This window comes from Pongo abelii, chromosome 3 (assembly GCF_028885655.2).
Source record: "Pongo abelii isolate AG06213 chromosome 3, NHGRI_mPonAbe1-v2.0_pri, whole genome shotgun sequence".
NCBI lineage: Eukaryota > Metazoa > Chordata > Mammalia > Primates > Hominidae > Pongo > Pongo abelii.
This window is the reverse complement of record NC_071988.2, coordinates 205,519,782-205,541,688: the sequence shown is the minus strand read 5'-3', so window position 1 is coordinate 205,541,688 and position 21,907 is coordinate 205,519,782. Positions and strand designations below refer to the sequence as shown.

Sequence of the window (21,907 nt, the reverse complement as noted above, 5' to 3'; positions counted from 1 at the left end):
AACATTTAATAATTAATACTTATTTTCAATGTGAAAGGTATAATCTGAAAAAAAATAAAGCAATGCCATCTTAATCACTCTTCCAAACAAAGTCCACTCAAACAAGTGCAGTTTGTAGATAATGTATTTCCCCAAGTACTGTTTTAGTAACTATCTTATGCTGCTGAACACGCAATTAAAGACTTAAAGAACCTAAGAAAATAAAATAAACTTGATCATAAGATCATCTGATAATATAGTACAACCAATCAAGTCACAAATTAAATGCGCACACACACACACACACACACACACACACACACACACAGTGTTTAGTATGGGAAGGGCCCCTAAAGATCCCCTAGTCACATTTCTTCCAAATGAAGAAGGCAAGGGAGAAAGCTGACGCAAATTTATACCCCAAATTGCACAGACATATAGCTAGTAGGGGAACTATCCTAAAATGACAGATTCAGAATTGGGGCTCTTATGACTATCACATTTAGAATATCTGATGGGACTAGTGAAGTACTTTGAATATCAGCTAATTGTATTTATTTGGGAAGAGATTTATCAATGGAATTTCTGACTCCCTGAAGTATTATATCCACCAACTTGGCTGAGGTAACGGCTTATTAAATAAAACAAATGATATTTCCAAATATAGCATTTTGGCATTTTCAAATGTAGCACTTTTTAACTAAAAATAAAAACTAAAATGTGGGATTTCATAAAATAGGTAGTAATAGGGATATCTGAAATTGTGTCAAAGTGAATTTCTAAAACTCAAGTAATTTCTTCCTGTTTGTGTAAAGTCTTCAGAATTTAATGATAAAACAAATCTTTGATTCAGAAATAAACATAAACTTTATCATTTGAAAATAAAAGCAGGTAAGCTGTTTTCAGAAAAAAACCTTAACATTTAAAAAATAAAAGCAGGACTGGTTCAAGACTGCTAATTTAAATTTCAGAGAGCTTTGAACACATGAAAATTTCTTGGCCATCCACTGTTCAACAGAATGCTAAATGTGAAGAACACAGCTCAGCTTTCACCATGGAACGCTTTTGCTCTTTTTCTTTTGCCTCCTTTGAACTTCTCTACTTTAAGTGCTGCCTTTTTCCTTTATTTCACTGTTTCTTGTTTTTCTCCTCCACTTTTCATTTCCCACCTTTTCTCTTTTGACCCTAACTTGCCACAAAATAAACCGAAATAGAGCATCATTTGCTACTTAAAGTATCATGCTTTTTGTTCTTAATATGAGAAGTGCCATTTTTTTTCTTAAAATTTCTTTTGGAAGTTCTTGACTTGAGTGTGCCCTATAACTAATTTTCACTCAATATATTAGTCTCTTCTGAAAGAGAAAATATGTTCACTTGCATTCCTTCTCTGGAAAGTGTATACCTTGAGAACCAAATTTTCACAGAATCTGTATATGCCTGTGACTTGCTGTTTCATCACTAGCCTGTTTTCCAATTCTCAATGCACACTGGAGGCAGCAAATGGAAATAGGCATCTTCCTGGTATTCATTTACACATATACTACACTGCTGCTTAGGCCGAAGTCAAATTTGGGACCACAAACTGAAATGAATAACATAGAGAACAATGCCACATTTGTCTACCCAGTATAAAACTATTGTACCAAGTAAAATGAAAGCTCAAGTTTAAATTACATTATGATTCCAGATTCAACAAATATATTCCATTCTAGTGTAAATAAATGAAAAGTTACAAAAGCCTACAATAAGATTCTATTTAAATCTTTTCCTGAAATATATTTTCTGTCATGCCACAAATATAAGTCCCTTTATAGTATCAAGAATGTGGTTTCTTAAAAAGTCTGGCTGCTGGGTTTGATTGTTGATCATTCAGTGTTTTAGTAGTATGGTGGTTAACATTTGAATAAAAACAGCTTTATTTTGTCTATAGTTAAGATAAACAGGAGAGGTCTCTGATGTTAGATATCATATCTTTCTGCTCTTGGTTCAAGGGATTAGAATCATTGCAAGAGAATGCCTGAATTTCTACAACAAATGTCTATTGTTTTCTTGTGGAATGTTATTGACAGATTCTTAAACATGCCTTAGATTCCTATAAAAATTGCTTGCAAGCAAACTGCTTTGAAACAATACAGCATTGTTACATCAATATAACAAAGACAGCAAGTTTGGCTAACCTTTAATCCCAAATGGTGACGCGAGTTATAATTTCATGTGCCTTAAAAATGTGGAACATATGGCTAAACACATTATGGCACTCTTCAAATTCTGTTTTCTCTCCCCACCCCCACCACAAAGCCCTGTTTTATGCTGATAAACAATTACTAAATAACGCATTTATGTCATTTTAGTTCTGCTTGGTTTATTGGGGAGCTCTGTAACCAGCTGAGGTTCTTACAACAGGGCTGGACTTGAGAAGCACTTGGGGTCTCATAAAATATACCTGGCATAGAGACTGGAAACATTATTTTTCTAAGCACTCTCCAGATTATTCTAATACACAGTCAGGTTTGAACCACTAGGATGGGAGCATCTGAAGGAGTATCAGGGTCATGATTCTATGCGGTGAGCAGGAAAAAAGGAGTCTGGGCGATAACAGCACGTGTGAAATTAAAGTCAGGCGTCTGACAGGTGGTCAAGAGCAGCGCCTGGGTACCCCAAGATATGACTAATCACCCAAACAAGAACAACCAGTTTGTTTATCTGGCCAGTGACACACAGGACCTTTAAAGGGGCTTGCTGCTTGGAGCACCCCAAATTTCCTAAGAGCAGAAGGCAAAGTAAGATATCACAGGGAAAAGGAACACAGCTGGGTACTTTCCACAGAGGTGGCGCCTGAGACCAGCTTGGCATTCCTGAGGTGCTACCACAGGAGATGCCGGGAAGAACACGAAACCTGCCTGAACACAAAACTGACCAGGGACACATCCCTAGACATACTGCACCGCACTTGGAGGCACCAAGCAGGAGGGAAGTTTTACCTCCTCTCCGTGGTCATGTGGCTGTGAAAACCATGGACTGCTTCTCTCCCATGAGAGACCCTGTGGAGTGGAGACTGCAGGATTAGAAAGTTTCAGGTGTGCCTGTCACGGTTTGGATAGGTTGGGCCTCAGCAGCAGGGAGAACAGTGGCTTTCAGGGGCCGGGAATGGGGAAGGGATATCCTGATCCTGTGACTCTCTGTCACCTCCATTTCCACTTTACCTGGCCCCGCTTAGGGCTCTGCTAATGGCCCAGCCAACTTCAGTAGCAAACGGGAAAGGCAGAGGAACGCAGGAAGTGAGGAGCGCACTCCCGCTCCTTTGCTAATAATCGTAACTTGCTCTTGCTCCCCTGCCATCTGTCAGGGTTAGACTCTAGGTCATCCCTGGGGCTGAAAGAGAGAGACAGAGAGACAGACACGCCTCCACCCGAGGGCTCAGGGCAGCTGCAGGCTCACATAGGGGTCAAGCACAGCCGGCCCAGCCAAATGTGGAGAGGAGTTTCTTATGCCTAGTCTCTTAGCTCTGTACCACAATCTCAGAGGAGGCCAGCAAGGGTCCAGGAGATAAAGGGAAGACAAAGGCTTTTCACTTTGGTTTCTTTGGATCTCCAATGATTAATAAAAACTTTGGATCTTTTCAAGTGCATAGATCTTTCCCAAGTTTTTTTTATCTGTTGGTTGATTGCTTTGTTTTCTTTTAGTGTAGAGCTCTGAACTGTTTACTTTATGTTTCTTTAAGAAATCTCTTATGTAATCTGTACTTTATTTTCTTTGTATTAATATTAGTTAGGGAGCTTATTCTAAAGTTGATTCAGTATTTTCATACTCACTGCTGCAGTGTTTCAAAGCCTTGTTCTTTATAGAGCAGTTCTTGCTTCATCTGTGAGAGTTCTCTCTTTAGCTTTTTAACCTTTAAAGAGAAAACATAAATATTCATGTTTGCAAATAATTAGCAACATAGCCTACAGTTTTAAAAGATAATAAATTAGTAAACTATTAAACACATAAACAAAGCCATTAGTTAAAGTAACATTTACTTTATCAGTTTCTCCTTCACATAAATTCTGTGGAAGGCATATTAATGATGTTTAAAACTATCAGTGATGTGTATTATTACTACTATTTACCTTCATTACCTTACTTAGCAACATTCTTATGAGCTGGACATCATCACTGTCTCCAGCCAAAATGGGCAGAATAAGAACTCCAAGTCATGGCATCTCTATAAAAGTGTGTGTTTTTCCTTCATTCACTGTGCCAAGGGACACTGCCCACCCCTCCGTTCCTCAGATGTCCCGGCAGTTCCTTCTGCCTGGAAAGCTCTCCCTACATCTCCCGCAGTTGACTCCCTGTCCCTCCAATGCTAGCTGAAATGTTACTTTTTCAAATAGGACTTCTCTAGCCCCCTGCCCCTGCCACGATTCTGTTTTATTTAGACCAGAGTATTTTTCAGGAGCCGAAATTCTCCGTGTACACTGTCTGTCCTCCGTGGGAAAGTAAGCTGCAACCCACCAGCTGTATTCCAAGCATCTACAACCATGCCAAGCAAACAGCAGATGATCAATAAATATTTGTTGTCAAACTGATAAAATATATTTTTCCTGTTGTCAAATATATACTTTGGTAATAACAATTCTAAAATTGGACAGATCAGAAAAGCAGCACATGCCTGGTTTAGTCACAAACTAATAAAGGTCTTCTCACAAGGGTTAGAAACTTACTTCCATATATTAAGTTAGAGCCTTAAGTTTTTTTCTGTTGTTTGTTTTTTTGAGACGGAGTCTTGCTCTGTCCATCAGGCTGGAGTGCAGTGGCGCGATCTCGGCTCACTGCAACCTCCGCCTCCCGGGTTCAAGCGATTCTCATGCCTCAGCCTCCAGAGTAGCTGGGATTACAGGCGCCCGCCACCACGCCCGGCTAGTTTTTGTGTTTTTAGTAGAGACGGGGTTTGACCATGTTGCCCAGGCTGGTCTCGAACTCCAGGGCTCAAGGGATCTACCTGCTTCGGCCTCCCAAAGTGCTGGGATTACAGGCGTGAGCCACCGTGCCCAGCCAGAGCCTTAAGTTTTAAACACATTCTGTTGCGCAATATTTTAGTGTGCTTTTGAACTTTTATGTTGATTTATTTTACTCATTCCACAAATAGGTATTCACTCTCTACTATGTGTCTGGTGCTGGGCCTGAGTGTGAACAAAAGAGACATGATCCCTGCCCTCAGGGATCTTACAGACAATGGAGCAGCCAGATATTGAGCAAATAATCAGCCAACAAAAGAAATCTTAGTAATTGCCAAAGGTGCTCTAAATTCAGGATACTTAGATATGCCAAGAGAACAGATCCTAATTTAGTCTGAGGGATTGGGTGGAGCCTGTCTGAGGAAACAATGTTTCAACTGAGAGGGTTAGTGGGGCTCACTTGGTAGAAGGGGTCCTCAACAGGAAGAGCTTGTGCAAAACCCTAAAGGGACAGCGGGGTGAGGGGGTACTCAGCAAACCTCTGGAATTTAAAGAATGCCACTGTGGCTGGATTACAGAGTGTGGGGGTGGCAAAAGATGGAACTGGAAAAGGACTGATACACAGATGCCACGTTGAGAATTTCTAAATGTTACTCTAAGAACAACGAGAATCAAGGAGATTAAAGCAAGACCTGCTTTATGATTTTAAATAGTCACTGTGACAACACTGTGGGGACTGAGCAGAAGTGCCACAAGGGTCAGTTATGCCAGCACTGTGGGTTGGCATGTGGGCAAGAGCCAGAGGAGGAAGATACTTCAGAGGCAGAATCAACAGCACTTGGTGATGGACTCAACATGGAGGGTGGGGGAGAGCATGTGACCAAGATCACATCAGGATTTTGGCTTGCTAGCTGGGTGGACGAAGGTGCTTTCCTGGAGAGCAGGACCAAATGTGGAAGAAAAGAGGAAGAGTTTTCTTTAAGACATTCATTTCCGTGATGCCCAGGAGACTTCAATGGCAACTAGAATATGTGGACTTGATGCTCAGAAGTGTCTGGACTAGAGATAGATAATTGAGAGTCACTGGCATAAAGATATTTTAGGTGCATGAGAATAAACAAGATTACCTAAAGTGGGTGTGTATTGAAAAGAGAAGAGTGTTCGAGAGCAAGCCTTGGGCATATTCATTATTCACATGTCTACTAGAGAGAGAGACAAAATACACTGTGAAGTAGTGGCAAGAGATGTAAGAGGAAAAAAAAGGGCATCCTCGAATACAAGAGAAAAATGTCAAGAGGGAGACCAGGCACTATGAGGAACAACGTGACAAAGACAAGAGCGGTGTAATACTAATGTTTGCATAGCTTTAGGCACAGTGCTTTGGACAAAGCAGATATTCAATAACGTATCCGTTGAGTTTAACCTGAATGTTTATCAGTTTGTGCTTAGGTACTTGTATTTTATTAGGGAAAAGAAATAGAAATAATTATGTTTCAAGGCCCAGTTTATAAATACAAAGAGAGGTATAAAGAGTGCTACTGGAACTCAAAGGAGGAAAGGATTACTTATGGCTTGGGGATGAGGGTGGAACTCCTGGAGAAGGCTACCTGAACTGGATTTTAAAGGTGCTGTAATATGAATTAAGAGCAATGAGCTCATTCGCAGTATATCACAAAAACATTTCAGTTTTAATATTAAACTATTATCATATCAAAAGAGCCACAGCAATCAGTAGCTCATTCTACATGTATTTCTATTTAGAACAGCATTTTCAAGTGCTTTTTGCCAAAAAGACAGCAACACTTTTATCTTTTGAAAAAAAAAAATCAGTCCAAAAATTGATAGCACTCAAATATCTGAGCTGAAACCTGTCTTTACCTTTGAAAATAGTTTGTTACAACAGCTACAAATAAAATAAAATACCTAGGAATTAACTTAACTAAAGAAGTGAAAGATTTCTACAATGAAAACTATAAAACAAGCTTGCCCAACTCACGATGGCTTTGAATGCAGCCCAACACAAATTTGTAAACTTTCTTAAAACATTATGAGGATTTTTGCTTTTTTTCTTTTTTTTAGCTTACCAGCTGTTGTTAGTACTAGTGTATTTTATGTGTGGTCCAAGACAATTCTTCTTTAAATGTGGCCCAGGGAAGCCAAAAGATTGAACAACCCTGCTATAAAACATTGATTAAAGAAGTTGAAGAGGACACACAAAAAAGGTAAGATAGACCATGTTCATGGATTGGAAGAATCAGTATTATTAAAATGTCCATACTACCCCAACTAATCTACAGATTCAATGCAATCCCTATCAAAATCCTTTCACAGATACAGAAAAAACAATCCTAAGATTTATACAGAACCAAAAAAGACCCAGAATATCCTGAATAAAAATAGCAAAACTGAATCACATTACCTGACTTCAAATTGTTAAAGCAAACTAAATATGGCCTAAGAAGGACTTCATACTTCTATAATTGAGACCTTGTGGATGAACTGTAACCTAGCTTAACAGTCAGACAAAATTGAAAACCTAACTCAATAGTATACACCTGTAACAATAACTGAGTGTTGGCCAATCCCAGTGGACATACTTCAACCACTCATAGACCGCTGAATGTTCAAACTGTGTTCAAATAAGGCAAACGCCAAGCTCTAACCGATCTCGCTGTTTCTGTACCTCACTTCCAATTCCTGTACATCACTGTACGTTTTCTGTCTATAAATTTGTTCTGACCACAAGGCACCCCTGGAGGCTCTGTGAGTCTGCCATGATTCTGGGGGCTGCCCGATTCACGAATCTTTCATTGCTCAATTAAACTCCTTTAAATTTAATTCGGCTGAAGTTTTTCTTTTTTCAAAATTATACAACAGAGGTATAGTAACCAAAACAGCACACAACTGGCATAAAGACAGACACATTGACATAGAAAACCAGGAAACAAATCCATAAATGTACAGTGAACTCATTTTTGACAATGGTGCCAAGAACATATACTGGGGAAAGGACAGTCCCTTCAATAAATGGTGCTGGGAAAACTAAATATCCATATGCAGAAGAATGAATCTAGACCCCTATCGCTCTCATATACAAAAATCAAGTGAAAACAGTTGATTAAAACAAGGATGATATTGAACCCATTAGAAATAATGAATTAAAACAATTACTATATCTTACTGACATAAAATAGAAGTCTTAAAATCACTTGGATTGCATGAGATAAATATTATACAAAAAATCATTTGGATTATGATGAAAGGTCAATTTAAATTTTTTAAAAAATTGTTTAAGACATTCTTTATCTTGAAGAGATATTAGTGCTCCCATGTTCACTGTAGCATGATTCACAATAGCCAAGATATAGAAATACTCTAAATGTCCACTGACAGATGAATGGATTAAAAAAACAGTGTGTGTATACATAACGGAATATTATTCAGCCTTTAAAAAGAAGGAAAGTCTGCAATATGTGACAATATGAATGAACCTTGAGGACATTGTGCCAAGTGAAACAAGACAGTCGCAGAGGGACAAATACTGTATGATTCCACTTATATAAAGTATCTAAAATAGGCTCATAGAAGCAAAATGGTGGTTGCCAGGTGCTGAGGTGTACAGAAAAGGCAGAGTTGCTACAGGAAATAAAGGTTCAGTTACGCAACATGAAAATTAGTCTAGAACTCTGCTGTGCAACATTGTTTTTATAGTTGAATATATTATACACTTAAAAATTCTGTTAAGAGGGCAGATCTCAAGTGTTATTATAAGAGAAACTGAAATTCAACAAAAATCTAAAATTGACTTGAGAAACTTGGACTCTCCTCTGTTTAGGTGATACGAGTGAGATTTTATTCTACGTTGGGTGACAATCACATAGGAAGCTAACCTGTGCTTTCTTTGTTCCCCACATGATTTAGTGTACCTGAAGTTTGCTATATGCTACTGTTTTTATACTGGGGAGTCTTCTTAACGGACAACCTGAATGATTCTTAGCTCCCAAATACCGAGATGGCATTTTATGAACTATCAAAAAGTTTGCTCCCATAAGTGAAATGAGTATTTCCAAGCAGACATTATTTCTAGTTGTTTTGGTTTTATCGGTATGGTGTTAATTAGTAGTTCAACAACCTTTCTTCTTTGGAACCACTTGGCATCATTCTAGCTACTGGAGGATCACTGTTTTCACTCTTCTGTTCTCTAACCCAGCCTCAAATGTGGGACACAGAATGTAAAAACTAATGTCCTTAGATCCCAACTAGAAGATTAAGCTAATGCTGACCTAGAAGCTTAGCACAATGTAGACTCTACTAGGAAGCAATAATGAGAGCTAAGTTCACAAGTGCTTTTAATGTATTCCAGGCACTGTGCTAAATACAAAACCCATTTTCAATCCTCAAACTACACTACTAGATACAGTTTTCATTCTCATTTTATTGGTAAAGAACCTGGGACCTAAAGAGGAAAGGTAAGTAACCTGCTAAAGGTTACCCTGCTATCAGAGTCTATCTAGAACCCAGGAGAACTTCTAAAAATACAATTTAAAAAGTTTTGTTATTAATGGCATAATACATGCAAAAAGAAAGACAAACTAGAATTGTAGCAAAATGACCTAAATAAAATCTGTGACCCTTATTCTGCCTTAGAAACTTCATTATTCCTGTATCCCACTGGAAATGAAGACATGAAAAGCCCACAATCCCCAGTGTGTGTGTTTTCTCTCACATCACTGAACTTAACTACAGCTGTAGCCAACCACCTAATTTTATTTCTGTGGAGCCAAATCTCACAACCCAGAATGCTAAATTGGAAGCAAGGGCCCACGATTTCTGCACATTTCCCACTGTCTACACTAACTACGCTAAAGCAATTGATATTTTACATTGATTTCACTTATTTCTGAAAACCAGGAAGATATCATGATTAAACGTGATAAGTAGGACTGAAAATCACAGAGCTTCTTACCACTTCTTATAATCCTAGTGTCATAGGTTTTATTTTAAAAGAAGGGGAAAGAAGATGACAATGAAGGAAAAGTAAACTCTGGAAACCTGTAGACCTTAGAAAGATCACAAGACAGAGAGGTTTCAAAAGTTTGCCCTAAAAGTGAATCTTGCAACATTAAAGCTCTAACGAGCAAAATGGTATTTTACTAATGACTTCCTTCCCTTTTCACCGTTTTCTCCAATGTCTTGCAGGGAGCTCCTTAAGCCAGCCAATAAAGGGCAGCTGTCTACTTGCTGCTTCTGGAAATCCTTCTCTTGACTGCCACCTCCACCTTACTGAAAATCCTCATCGCCTGCCTCATCTCTGAAGCCGCCTTTAAAGACAATAAGAAGCCAACTCCAGACAGACAGTCAAAGAATTCAGAATAAAACACTGTTTAACTTTCATAAAGCACAGAGGAAAGCAGAATCCCAGATGCTGCTAGAACCATGTATGATGGCTAATAAATGGAACTGGCCATCAGAAACGAGATGGCTAAACACAATTTTTTTTTAAAATCTTTTGTTTAACAATAATAAAAAGGAAATAAAACAAAAGCCAATGAGAAAAATTACATAAAACATTTATGAAAATACTATCTCAAGACACAAATAACAGATAAATATTAATATATGGAAGGTCAATGCTAGATCTCCGCAAATAATTAAACCAGTAAGGCCGGGCGCGGTGGCTCACACCTGTAATCCCAGCACTTTGGGAGGCGGAGGTGGGTGGATCACCTGAGGTCAGGAATTCTAGACCAGCCTGGCCAACATGGAGAAACCCTGTTTCTACTAAAAAAAATACAAAAATTAGCCGGGCATGGTGGCAAGCGCCTTAATCCCAGCTACTTGGGAGGCAGAGGCAGGACAATCGTTTGAACCCAGGAGGCAGAGGTTGCAGTGAGCCGAGATCAAGCCATTGAACTCAAACCTAGGGGACGAGAGTGAGAATTCTCTCAAAAAAAAAAAAAAAAAGGTTTAAAAAACAAAACAAAACAAAACAGTAAATTACCACATGACCCAACAATTCTGCTTCAAGGCATATACCCAAGAGAAATAGAAACCTATGTCCACACAAACACTTGTACATGTAAGTTCACAGCAGCATTATCCATAATAGCCAAAAAGTGGCAAAAACCCAAATATCTGCCAACTGATGACTAGATAAATAAAATACGGCCAGACGTAATGGATCACGTCTACAATCCCAGCACTTTGAGAGGCTGAGGTGGATGGATTGCTTGAGGTCAGGAGTTCGAGACCAGCCTGACCAACATAGCAAAACCCCGTCTTTACTAAAAATACAAAAATTAGTTGGGTGTGGTGGCGTGCGCCTGTAATCCCAGCTACTTGGGAGGCTGAGGCAGGAGAATCACTTGAACCCGGGAGGCAGAGGTTGCAGTGGGCCAAGATCGCACCACTGCACTCCAGCCTGGGTGACAGAGAGAAACTCTGTCTCAAAATAAAATAAAATAAAATAAAAGTTTATTCATATAATAGAATATTGTTTGGCAATACAGGGGACGAAGTTCTAATACATGCTACAACATGAACGAACCTTGAAAACATGCCAAGTGAAAGAAGCCAGTCACAAATGACCACACAGTATATGATGCCATTTATATGAAATGTCTGTAACAGGCACATCGGGAAAGACAGGAAACAGTGGTTGTTCAGGGCTCGGGGGACGGAGGAGGGAGGTGTGGGGAATGGGGAGAACTGCTAATGGGCACAAGGTTCCCTCTGGGGGCAGGGCAAAAATGTCCTACAGTTAGATTGCAATAATGGGCATGAAACTATGAACATACTAAAATCCATTAAAATGTACATTTTAAATGGGTGAATTGTATGGTTTCTTAATAAAGCTGTTAAATTAAAAAAAAAATAAACTAGCAAATGGAAATACACATGGTAAAACATCATTTAAAAATCACCTACTAATAAAGACAAAACAGAAAAGCATTATATCATTACATACCAATTAAACTAGCAAACATTAAATACAAATAATAAACATATGGTCAAATGGTTTCCCATTTCAGATGCGCATCCACAACCTTTCCAGTGGTGTGTCAGGCCGACACGCTCTTCTGTCTTCATTCCATCACCTGATTAACTCTCTTCCTTTCTCCCTTACTACTTTCCCCTTTCTCCCTCTATTGAGGCCACATTTGACTTCAAATTGTTTCTGGAAGATCCCACACCTTCTCCTGTGTCAAAACCTGTATGTACGCTGATTCTCCCCCACCTGACTAATTTCTTCATCACTTCTGTCCAGTCTTTGCTCAAATTTTGCCTTCTCAGTGAGACTTCTTCTGAACACCTATTTAGAACTGCAACCAAACTGGGTGTGGTGATGTGTACCTGCAGTCCCAGCTACTCGGGAGGCTGAGGCAGGATGATCACTTGAGCCCAGAAGTTTGAGTCCAAGCTGGACAACACTGCTGTCTCTTAAATAAAAAACCAAAACAATAACAAAAATCCTGCAACCTGCTCTCCTTCATTCCCTATGTCCTATTCTGTAGCACTCATTCCTCGTTGAATCAATTTTTAAAAACATGAATAAAAGATGAATTTATCAAAATGCTTTCTCTGGGCTGGGCATGGTGATTCACACCTGTAATCCCAGCACTTTAGGAGGCCAAGGTGGGTGGATCACTTGAGGTTGGGAGTTCAAGATCAGCCTGGCCAACATGGTGAAACACTGTCTCTACTAAAAATATGAAAATTAGCTGAGTGTGGTGGCACACGCCTGTAATCCCAGCTACTCAGGAGGCTGAGGCACAAGAATCGCCTAAACACAGGAGGTGGAGGTTGTGATGAGCTGAGATCGCGCCACTGCATTCCAGCCTGGGTGACAGAGTGAGGCTCTGTCTCAAAAAAAAAAAAAAAAAAAGCTTTCACTGTATCTGTTGGAATAATTAATAATTTCCCTTCACCCTGTTAGTACAGTGAATAATTTTCAAATCCTAAATTGTATATTCCTAGGATAAGCCCACCTTAGTTATTATATATAATTTTAAAATGTTGCTGTATTTAGTTTACAATGTTTTGTTTCGGAATTTTGCTTCTTTGCTTATGAATATGGTTGGCTTATATTTTGTTCATACAATCTTGTCACAATTTGATGTCAAAGTTGTGCTAGACTAATCTTGAGGGTTTCTCTGGAATTTCACTCATGGTAACAGGGCCATTCAGATTTTTTCTATCATCTCGAGTCAGTTTTGGTTAATAATATTTCAATATGAATTTAGTCATTTCACTTCAAAATTCAAATGTAATAGTATAAATTTTCTCATGTCTCTTTATTTCTTAAGCATGTTTTCATTCCCTGTACTTTTTTATTTGTTCATTTTCTCTTCTTACTTTTGAGTCAATCCTGAGAGATATGTCAATTTTATCATTCTTTTAAAAAACCAAAATTTGCTTTTGTTGATCCTTTCTATTATAGCCATGTTTTCTATTACATTTTTTTTTTAGACGGAGTTTTGCTCTTGGCAGTTGCCCAGGCTGGGTGCAATGGCACAATCTCGGCTCACTGCAACCTCTGCCTCCCAGGTTCAAGCGATTCTCCTACCTCAGCCTCCGAATAGCTGGGATTACAGGCGTGCGCCACTGCGCCCGGCTGATTTTTGTATTTTTTGTAGAGATGGGGTTTCACCATGTTGGTCAGGCCGGTCTCGAACTCCTGACCTCAAGTGATCCATCTACTTTGGCCTCCCAGAGTGCTGGGATTACAGGTGTGAGCCACTGTGCTCAGCTGATAATTTTTGCTTTTAATTTTATTTATCTTCTTCTACTGGCTTTGGCTTATTCTGTTTTTAGGTTGACTACATTGCTCATTAATTTCAAGACTTTCTTCTTTTCTAGTACAAGCATTTAAAGCTTTAAGTTTTTCTCCAACATTCATTCTATACTATTAACTAAACTACAGACTTTTTTGAATTTCCCCAGACTTTTCACTATTGTCCTTTTTTATTCAGGTCCAGCCTAGGTACCACAGTGAGACCCTGCCACTCTTAAAAAAACAATAGGAGGCTGGGTGTGGTGGCTCATGCTTCTAATCCCAATCTAATCTGAGAGGCCGAGGAAGGAAGATTGCCTGAGCCCAGGGGTTTGAGATTAGCTTAGGCAATGCGGCAAAACCCCATCTCTACAAAAAATACAAAATTTACCAGGTTGTGATGGAGTGCACCTGTAGTCTCAGCTTCTCAGGAAGCTGAGGTGGGAGGATTGCTTGAGCCCAGGAGGCGGAGGTTACAGTGAGCTGGATTGAGCCGCTGCACTCCAGCCTTGGCGAAAGAGCGAGACTCTGTCTCAAAACAACAACAACAACAACAACAACAAAAACCCACCAGGAAACCACTTTATTCAGCAGTTAAGTCTCCTTAGTTGCCCCCAGTCTGTGACAGTTCCTCACTTTCTTGTCTTTAATGACCCATTCATTTTTGAAGAGCACTAGTCAGATGTTTTATAAAGTGTGCTCCTATTTGAGTTTGCCTGATACTCTCTCATAATTAGATTGAGATGATGGATGCTGGAAAAGAATACCACAGAGGTGACATGCCCTTCTCATCCAATGATGTATGAGTATCTGCTCTCCACGTGACTTATGCCTGGTGATGAAAAACATTCATCAATTGGTTCCAGTAGGATCTGCCAGGTTTCTATAGTACAAATCAGCTGTTTTTCCTTTCCATACTCTGTCAGGAGGTACTCACTGGATCCAGCCCAAATTCAAGAAGAAGAAAGAGGTACCAAAATTAGCAGACATGTTCAAACCACCAGGGTCAACTAATACAAAGTTGAGGGGAGACGCTTGGAAGCAATGCAAATATCCTCTTTTTCAAAGTTTTACTCACTAATTTTAGCAAAGAATATTCATATATGTTTGACCCATTATTTAGAAGTGTATTACTCTAGAGTTCCAAATTATGTAGCTTCTAAGTTTCTTAGAAGTACAACATAGATACTGAAAGCAAAAAAACTTTAAGTATAGCAACTCAGTGAGTGTCCTCGAAGTAGAAACAGCCAGGTAATGGCCAACAGCTGAAGAAACAACACATTATCAGAATCCTAGAAGCCATTCTTGTGCCCTCCAAATTACTAAACCTTCCCTTTTCCCTAAAAGTAACCATTATCTCAACGTTTAGGCCTGTAAATAGTTTTGTCTTTTCTGAACTTAATGTAAGTGGACTCATACAGTGTGTACTCTTCTGTGTCTAGCTTCACCCACTCAACACTGTGCTGCTGCATGCAGTTGTGTACGTTGATTTGCATTGCTAGATGAGGTTCTACTGCATGACAATACACAATGCATTCATCCATTAGGCTACAGACACATATTTCCAGACCTAGGCTACACACTACAAACACTCTATTCTAGGGCGGAGCTGCATGGTAGCAGGTGTGCATGCACACGTTCAGCTTTATTAGGAAAGGCCAGTTTCCCACCAGCAGTAAAGAATTCCAGCTGCTCCACATCCTTAACAATGCTTCATATTGTTCGTCTTTTGGATTTTAGCTCTTCTGAAAGGTGGGAAACAGCTTTGTTGTTATTTTTAAATGAATTTCTAACAAATGCACTACAGAGAATGTGGTCTAATCAATACTTTGAAATATACTGAAACAAGTCTAATGGCCCAAATATGGTCAGTTTTCATGAATGTGCTAAATGTGCTTGAAAAATATTTTTGCTCCCCATTTTTCCCCACCCCAATACAGCATAAGCTCCATGTTGTATACATTAATTAAATAAAGCTTGTCAACCACGTGTATTTACCTATTCTATACTGTTACTAATTCTTAAATCTGCTTGATCTATCAAATACCAAAAGTTATATTGGAATCTCTCACTACGATTGTGGATTTTCTGCCAATTTTTGCTTTATATATTTTGGGGCCCACATTTTAACGGACACATTACAGATTCATGGTCCTTTTTCTTCAGTAAAGCATTTTGCCATAAAATCTATCACTTCTGACATTAACAAAGCTTTATTTACTTATTTATTTGTGTATACCAGCTTTTTTCTGTTAGGATTTGATTGGTATATCTTTTTCTTCCCGTCCTTTTAACTTTTCTGTATCTTTGTTGTTAGGTGTCTCTTTAAGTATCATATAGGTAGATTTGCTTTCCAAATCCAGTCTTTTAACCATTGTATTTTTAACTAGAGCATTTAATCCAATTACACTTAATTCTAATTATTGATACACTGAGATTTACATTTATCATCTTATATTAGACTCATTTGCCCTGTATTTTTTATTCTTTCCTCTCCTTTCCTGCTTTCTTTAGTAATATAGTGAACAACTGATGCCATACATTACTCTCAAATTTTGTCTGAAAATGTCTTTATTTCACCCACATGCATGAAAGATGTTTTGCTGTGTATAACATTCTGGTTAATGGTTATTTTCTCACAGAACACTGAAGGTATAAAAAAACACGATTGGTATGAAAAAATAAGCTATTACTTGCTAATTTTGGATCTTTGCAAATAATTCCCCACCAGCTTTGATTTTTAATTCATTACATGATTAATTTGTAGAACTTCTACTTAGTTTCCGTATTTTCTTGATAATTTTCATGGTATCTTCCCTACTTATATTTCCAATCTCTTTTTTTCTTAAAAACATGTTAAACATGGATATTTTGTATTTTCTCTAATTTCTCAAAAATCTGAAGCATCTGAAGATCAAATTCTATTGTCTTTTTATCCTGCCAGTTCTTTGTTCTCTGTACATCTGTGATTTGGGCTATGCGTTCATACTTTCCTACTGAAAGCACTAGTTGAAGGTGTATTACTCTGGAGAAGACGTGCATCTGCAAGTGACTGGAGGCACAACCATCTGTCACTGCTTCAACTGTCACAGCTAAGTGTTTAGCCTGGGCTTTTTCAGACCATCCAGGTAAATGTGAATTCAGGGGTATCTGATGGTGATAAATCCAACGGTCCCAATGTTTTTTTTCCTCCTTTATCTACCTAGCATTATTGCTCTAGAAAGGCAACCTTTCTTGCTGTCTTCAGCAAGTAGTAGTGGTGGTGGTGGTGGGAGGTATGCTAGGGTGGTTGGGCTGGCTGAATTTAATTCTAGTATTCTTACACTGAAGGTTTAGTGACTGTCTGAGCCCCCACTTGATACAGCTGGGGTCTGTCACCATGAGACCAGGAAAGGGACACAGTAGAAGGGAATATGCACCTAGCTTACCAAATTTCCTCAGGGCAAAGCCAGCTTTAGTGTTCTGCTTACTATTCTGAGTTCTGAACCTGGTGTACAGTCTCTATGAAATCTTTCTTTCTACCTTATCCAGACTTGTATTTATCTTCATTTATATTACATTCAAAATTTTTAGTTATCACTAGAAGGAGACATACAGTGTGGACATATTGTCCACTGAATGGTTGGATAAAAAAAGTCCCCTAATGTTGGCTTTTTGGTGCTTTCTCTCTTCTATTCTTGTGAAATCCTGACAAAGCATGATTTGGTGTTTTTTGTTTGTTTGTTTTCTAGCTTTTAAATATTACAGAGCTATTCTATTGTACCCATTTTTAAATTTTCATTAATTATTGTCTTTATTTCTCCCTGTCTTCTTTCAGTTTAGTCTGTTCCTTAAGATTTTTAATGCAAAGCTTAGTTATTATTAGTATTCTTCTTTAAGCCTATATAAATTCCCTACTAAAAACTGCTTTAGTTGCAACCTACAAAATTTATATGTATTTTTATGACCACTTAATTCTATTTCTATATTTCTATTTAATTTTGTTAAGCCATGCATTATACTGAAGGTATGTGTAAAAGTTTCCTGTAGGCCAAGGCAGGTGGATTGCTTGAGCCCTGGAGTTTGTGACCAGCCTGGGCAACATGGCAAAATCCTGTCTCTACATAAAATACAAAAATTAGCCAGGCATGGTAGTATACCACCTGTGGTCTCAGTTACTTGGGAGGCTGAGGCAGGAGGATCATCTGAGTCTGGGAGGCTGAGGCTGCAGTGAGCCGTGATTCCGCCACTGCACTCAGCCTGAATGACAGAGCCGAGACCCTGTATCAAAAAAAAAAAAAAAAAAAGAAAAGTTTCACAGAAGAGTTTTGCATTTTTCGGCTTTTTGTTATTGACTTCTAACTTAGCTGGCATCCAGGCTGGACAGTATGCTCATAATTCATTGTATTAAGTTTTTAAGGGCAGCTTTATGACTAGCATGTGGTTAATTTTTATGACTGATGGAAAGAAATCTGCATTCAATATTTGGTGGGCTCCACATACAACCATTAGACCAAGCTTATTAACTTAGTTGTTCAAATCTCCCCACCCCAATACAGCATAAGCTCCATGAGAGCAGTTACTTTTGTTTGTTTTGTTTATGCTACATCTCACTGCCTAGAATAGTGTCTGAAATGTATCTGTTCTCTGCTACATCACTTGTGTAAAACAGTGTCTGGCATATACGAAGCACTAAATAAATAACTGCTTAATGAATGAACGACTAAAGGCTTCTCATCCTGTTAGTTATTGCATTTGATTTTTAAAATGTCTCACCATCAGGTTGGCTTTGTCTGCTACTCCCCCACTGTTTTCTCAATCTTTTCTTTAAATGTTTTGTGACTAATTTAAATGAGCTCATGATTGGACTTTTCATGTTTAAATTACTGGTCCATCTGGAATTACTTTGATACAAAAAGTAAGGTACGGACTCACCTTTATTTTCTTTTCACCTTTATTTAATTTCTTTTAACATGGGCAAAGAGATATCCTTACACATTCACTGAATAATCCAGTTTTATTCTAATCATAAAAAGTGCTACTTTCATCATATTTTAAATTCAACAAGATGTTTCTGCCTATTTGTGGATGTTCAGTTCCACTGATCTTCCTATTTTTGTGTCACTATCACACTGTTGTAATTACTGGTAATGTATGTATTTTAAATATAGTAAGATAAGAACTTACACACAAGTTCAATTTTATTGCCAATTCAGTTGCAATAAACACTCATGCATATACAGTATGGTCTGTAAATACAACATTTTACAAAAAGAATCAGAGTTTCTTGAATAAATGTCTGATTCCAGGTCTAGTGCAAAAAAAGTCAAAAACATCTTTTCAGGTCAGAGTAAAAGAAAACTTTCAGAATACTAGGATCAAAGGTATGAGGAGTCAACATAAAGAGGTTCCTCTATCACAAGACAGGAAAATTTGTGGATCAATAAGCATAATAATTACAATGACCTAAAACATGTCAGTTATGTTTAAATCTGTGAGCACAAATTGATACTTTAAAACCTAAACAAATAGGCCAGGTGCAGTGGCTCACACTTGTAATCCCAGCACTTTGAGAGGCTGAGGCAGGCAGATCACTTGAGGTCTGGAGTTTGAGACCAGCCTGGCCAACATGGTGAAACCTCATCTCTACTAAACATACAAAAATTAGCTAGGCATGGTGGCACATGTCTGTAATCTCAGCTACTCGGGAGGCTAAAGCACAAGAATCGCTTAAGCCCAGGAGGTGGGGGTTGCAGTGAGCTGAGATGGTGCCAGTGCACTCCATCCTGGGTGACAGAGCGAGACTCCGTCTCAAAAAAAAAAAAACAAAAAACAAAACAAAAACAAAAAAAAGCTAAACAAAAACCTCAACTCTGTTGGTTATCTTTGGCAGGTGTTAGACAGAGATAGGGCACAGTTTATCATTTCATCTATCTTTCCAATATGAGCTGAGGATCAGTAAATAGCACAGAAGTGGTGATGCAGGGGGAAAGTTTCTCTTTATAGAGGTATTCCAACAAATAAATAAAATAAATAAATAAATAAGGAATGGTATACTTAGACTATAATATTTTTGCAATCCCTAATGAAATAATGAATCTAGACGATCATAAATTACTACTACAATAAAAAAGAGACATGCACTTCAAGATGGATATATACAGCACAACCCATGATGAATGTCCCTGCCCCAAAAAAACTAGATCTCATAATCCTCTACATCTAATTAATAATTTACAGGAATTATAGGAACAAAGGAATTTAAGTACACCATGGGGATGTAAGATACAAAAATCAGACAGCGAGGAATTCTACAAATGACCTAGTTTTGTTTTGTTTTAAGTTACAAAGAAAAGAGGGTGATTAAAATTAGACTTCAGCTGGGTGCAGTGGCACACACCTGTAATCCCAGCACTTTGGGAGGCCAAGGTGGGTGGATAGCTTGAGGTCAGGAGTTCGAGACCAGCCTGGCCAACATGGCTAAATCCTGTCTCTACTAAAAACACAAAAATTAGCTGGGCATGGTGGCAGGTGCCTATAGTCCCAGCTACTCAGGAGGCTGAGGCAGGAGAATCACTTGAACCCAGAAGGCAGACGTTGCAGTGAGCCGAGACTGCCGCACTGCACTTCAGCCTGGGTAAGACAAAGTGAGACTCCGTCTCAAAAAAAGACAATAAATAAAAAATAAAATAAAATTAGACTTCAGAAATATATTTACCAGTTGCAATATATAGACCATATTTAGACCCTGATTCAAACAAGCCAATAGAAAAACAAATGAGAAACATAAATATTGATATGGCATTTGGACAGCAATAAAGAATTCTAGTTAACTTTTCAAAAATAATTATGGCATTGTAGTTACTTTCTTCTTAGCTTTAAAAATACATGCTGAAATGTTTACAGGTGAATGATACACTATTTCAAGTTGTCATCAAAATAATTCAGAGGGTAGGGTGAAAGTAAAAGATAAAATGGATGAGATGTGATGGAAATATGGGAGAAAATTATACTATTCTCTCTACTCATGTATATTGTTTAGTATTTCCCATAATAAAGTATAGTCATGTGTCACTTCATCAGGTTACATTGTTAGAAATATGATGTTGGGCAATTCTGCTATCACGTGAATATCACAGAGTACACTTACACAGAACCAGACAGCATAGCCTGCTACACACCTAGGCCACTTGGCATAGCCTATTGTCTTAGGCTACAAACCTGTACAGCCTGTTACTGTACTGAAAACTGTAGGCAACTGTAACATAATTGTAAGCATTTGTGTATCTAAACATATCAAAAGATAGAAAGGGTATAGCAAAAGCATGGCATCATAATCTCATGGGACTACCATCATATATATGTGGTTTGTCATGGACTGCAGTGTCATTTATTTGGCACGTAACTATATTTTTATTATTTTATTTTTTGAGACAGCATCTCACTCTGTCTCCCAGGCTGGAGTACAGTGGCACAATCTCAGCTCATTGCAACCTCTGCCTCCCAGGTTCAAGTGATTCTCGTGCCTCAGCTTCCCGAGTAGCTGGGACTACAGGTATGTGCACCACCACATGCGACTTATTTTTGTATTTTTATTAATAGTAGAGATGGGTGAAAACGTTTTCACCACGTTGGCCAGTCTGGTCTCAAACCCCTGGCCTCAAGTGATCTGCCCGCCTCAGCCTCCCAAAGTGCTAGGAGTGAGCCACCACGCCTGGCCACATAAATATATTTTTATATGTAAGGTAAATTTGTTCTAGTAACATGTCCAGATGATATTCTGAAAATTTCTCTCTTGTTCCCCCCCTACACCCCCAAATTAAGATTTTGATATTGCATCCTTATATTGTTTCTATTTTTTAAAATATCTGTCTTTCATTTATTAAAATTTGTTTATATCCTTCAAAAATGTTTTATAATTTTCTCTAGATAGGACCACTATATTTCTTGATAAAAGTTAATTCTAGATATTTTATGATTTGGGTTTGCTATTGTGAATATGATTTTTTTATTTTATATATTATGAATGGCTATCATAGATATGTTAAAAGATTTTACATATACTATATATAAAATACATATAGATTCTATTTATTAGTTCTAATAATTATTCATCTGAATCTTTTCCTCCCACATAGAAAATGGTATTTTAACCATATTTATTTATAATAAATGGCACAAATTTTAAATGTACAATATGATGAGTTTAGACAAGTATATATAATCATGTACCACCAGG

The 21,907-nt window shown here is 38.1% G+C and overlaps 1 protein-coding gene across 2 annotated transcripts in view; it reads right to left on the bottom strand.

Moving 5' to 3' along the window:
• The window catches only part of WWC2 (WW and C2 domain containing 2), a 212,587-nt gene that overhangs the window by 69,185 nt on the left and 121,495 nt on the right, over positions 1–21,907 (bottom strand). For both annotated transcript variants that reach the window (XM_002815328.6, XM_054554785.2), the window contains one exon: positions 3,792–3,871. In XM_002815328.6, the coding sequence (XP_002815374.1) occupies positions 3,792–3,871 (80 nt within the window). The remainder of the gene's footprint in view (positions 1–3,791; positions 3,872–21,907) is intronic.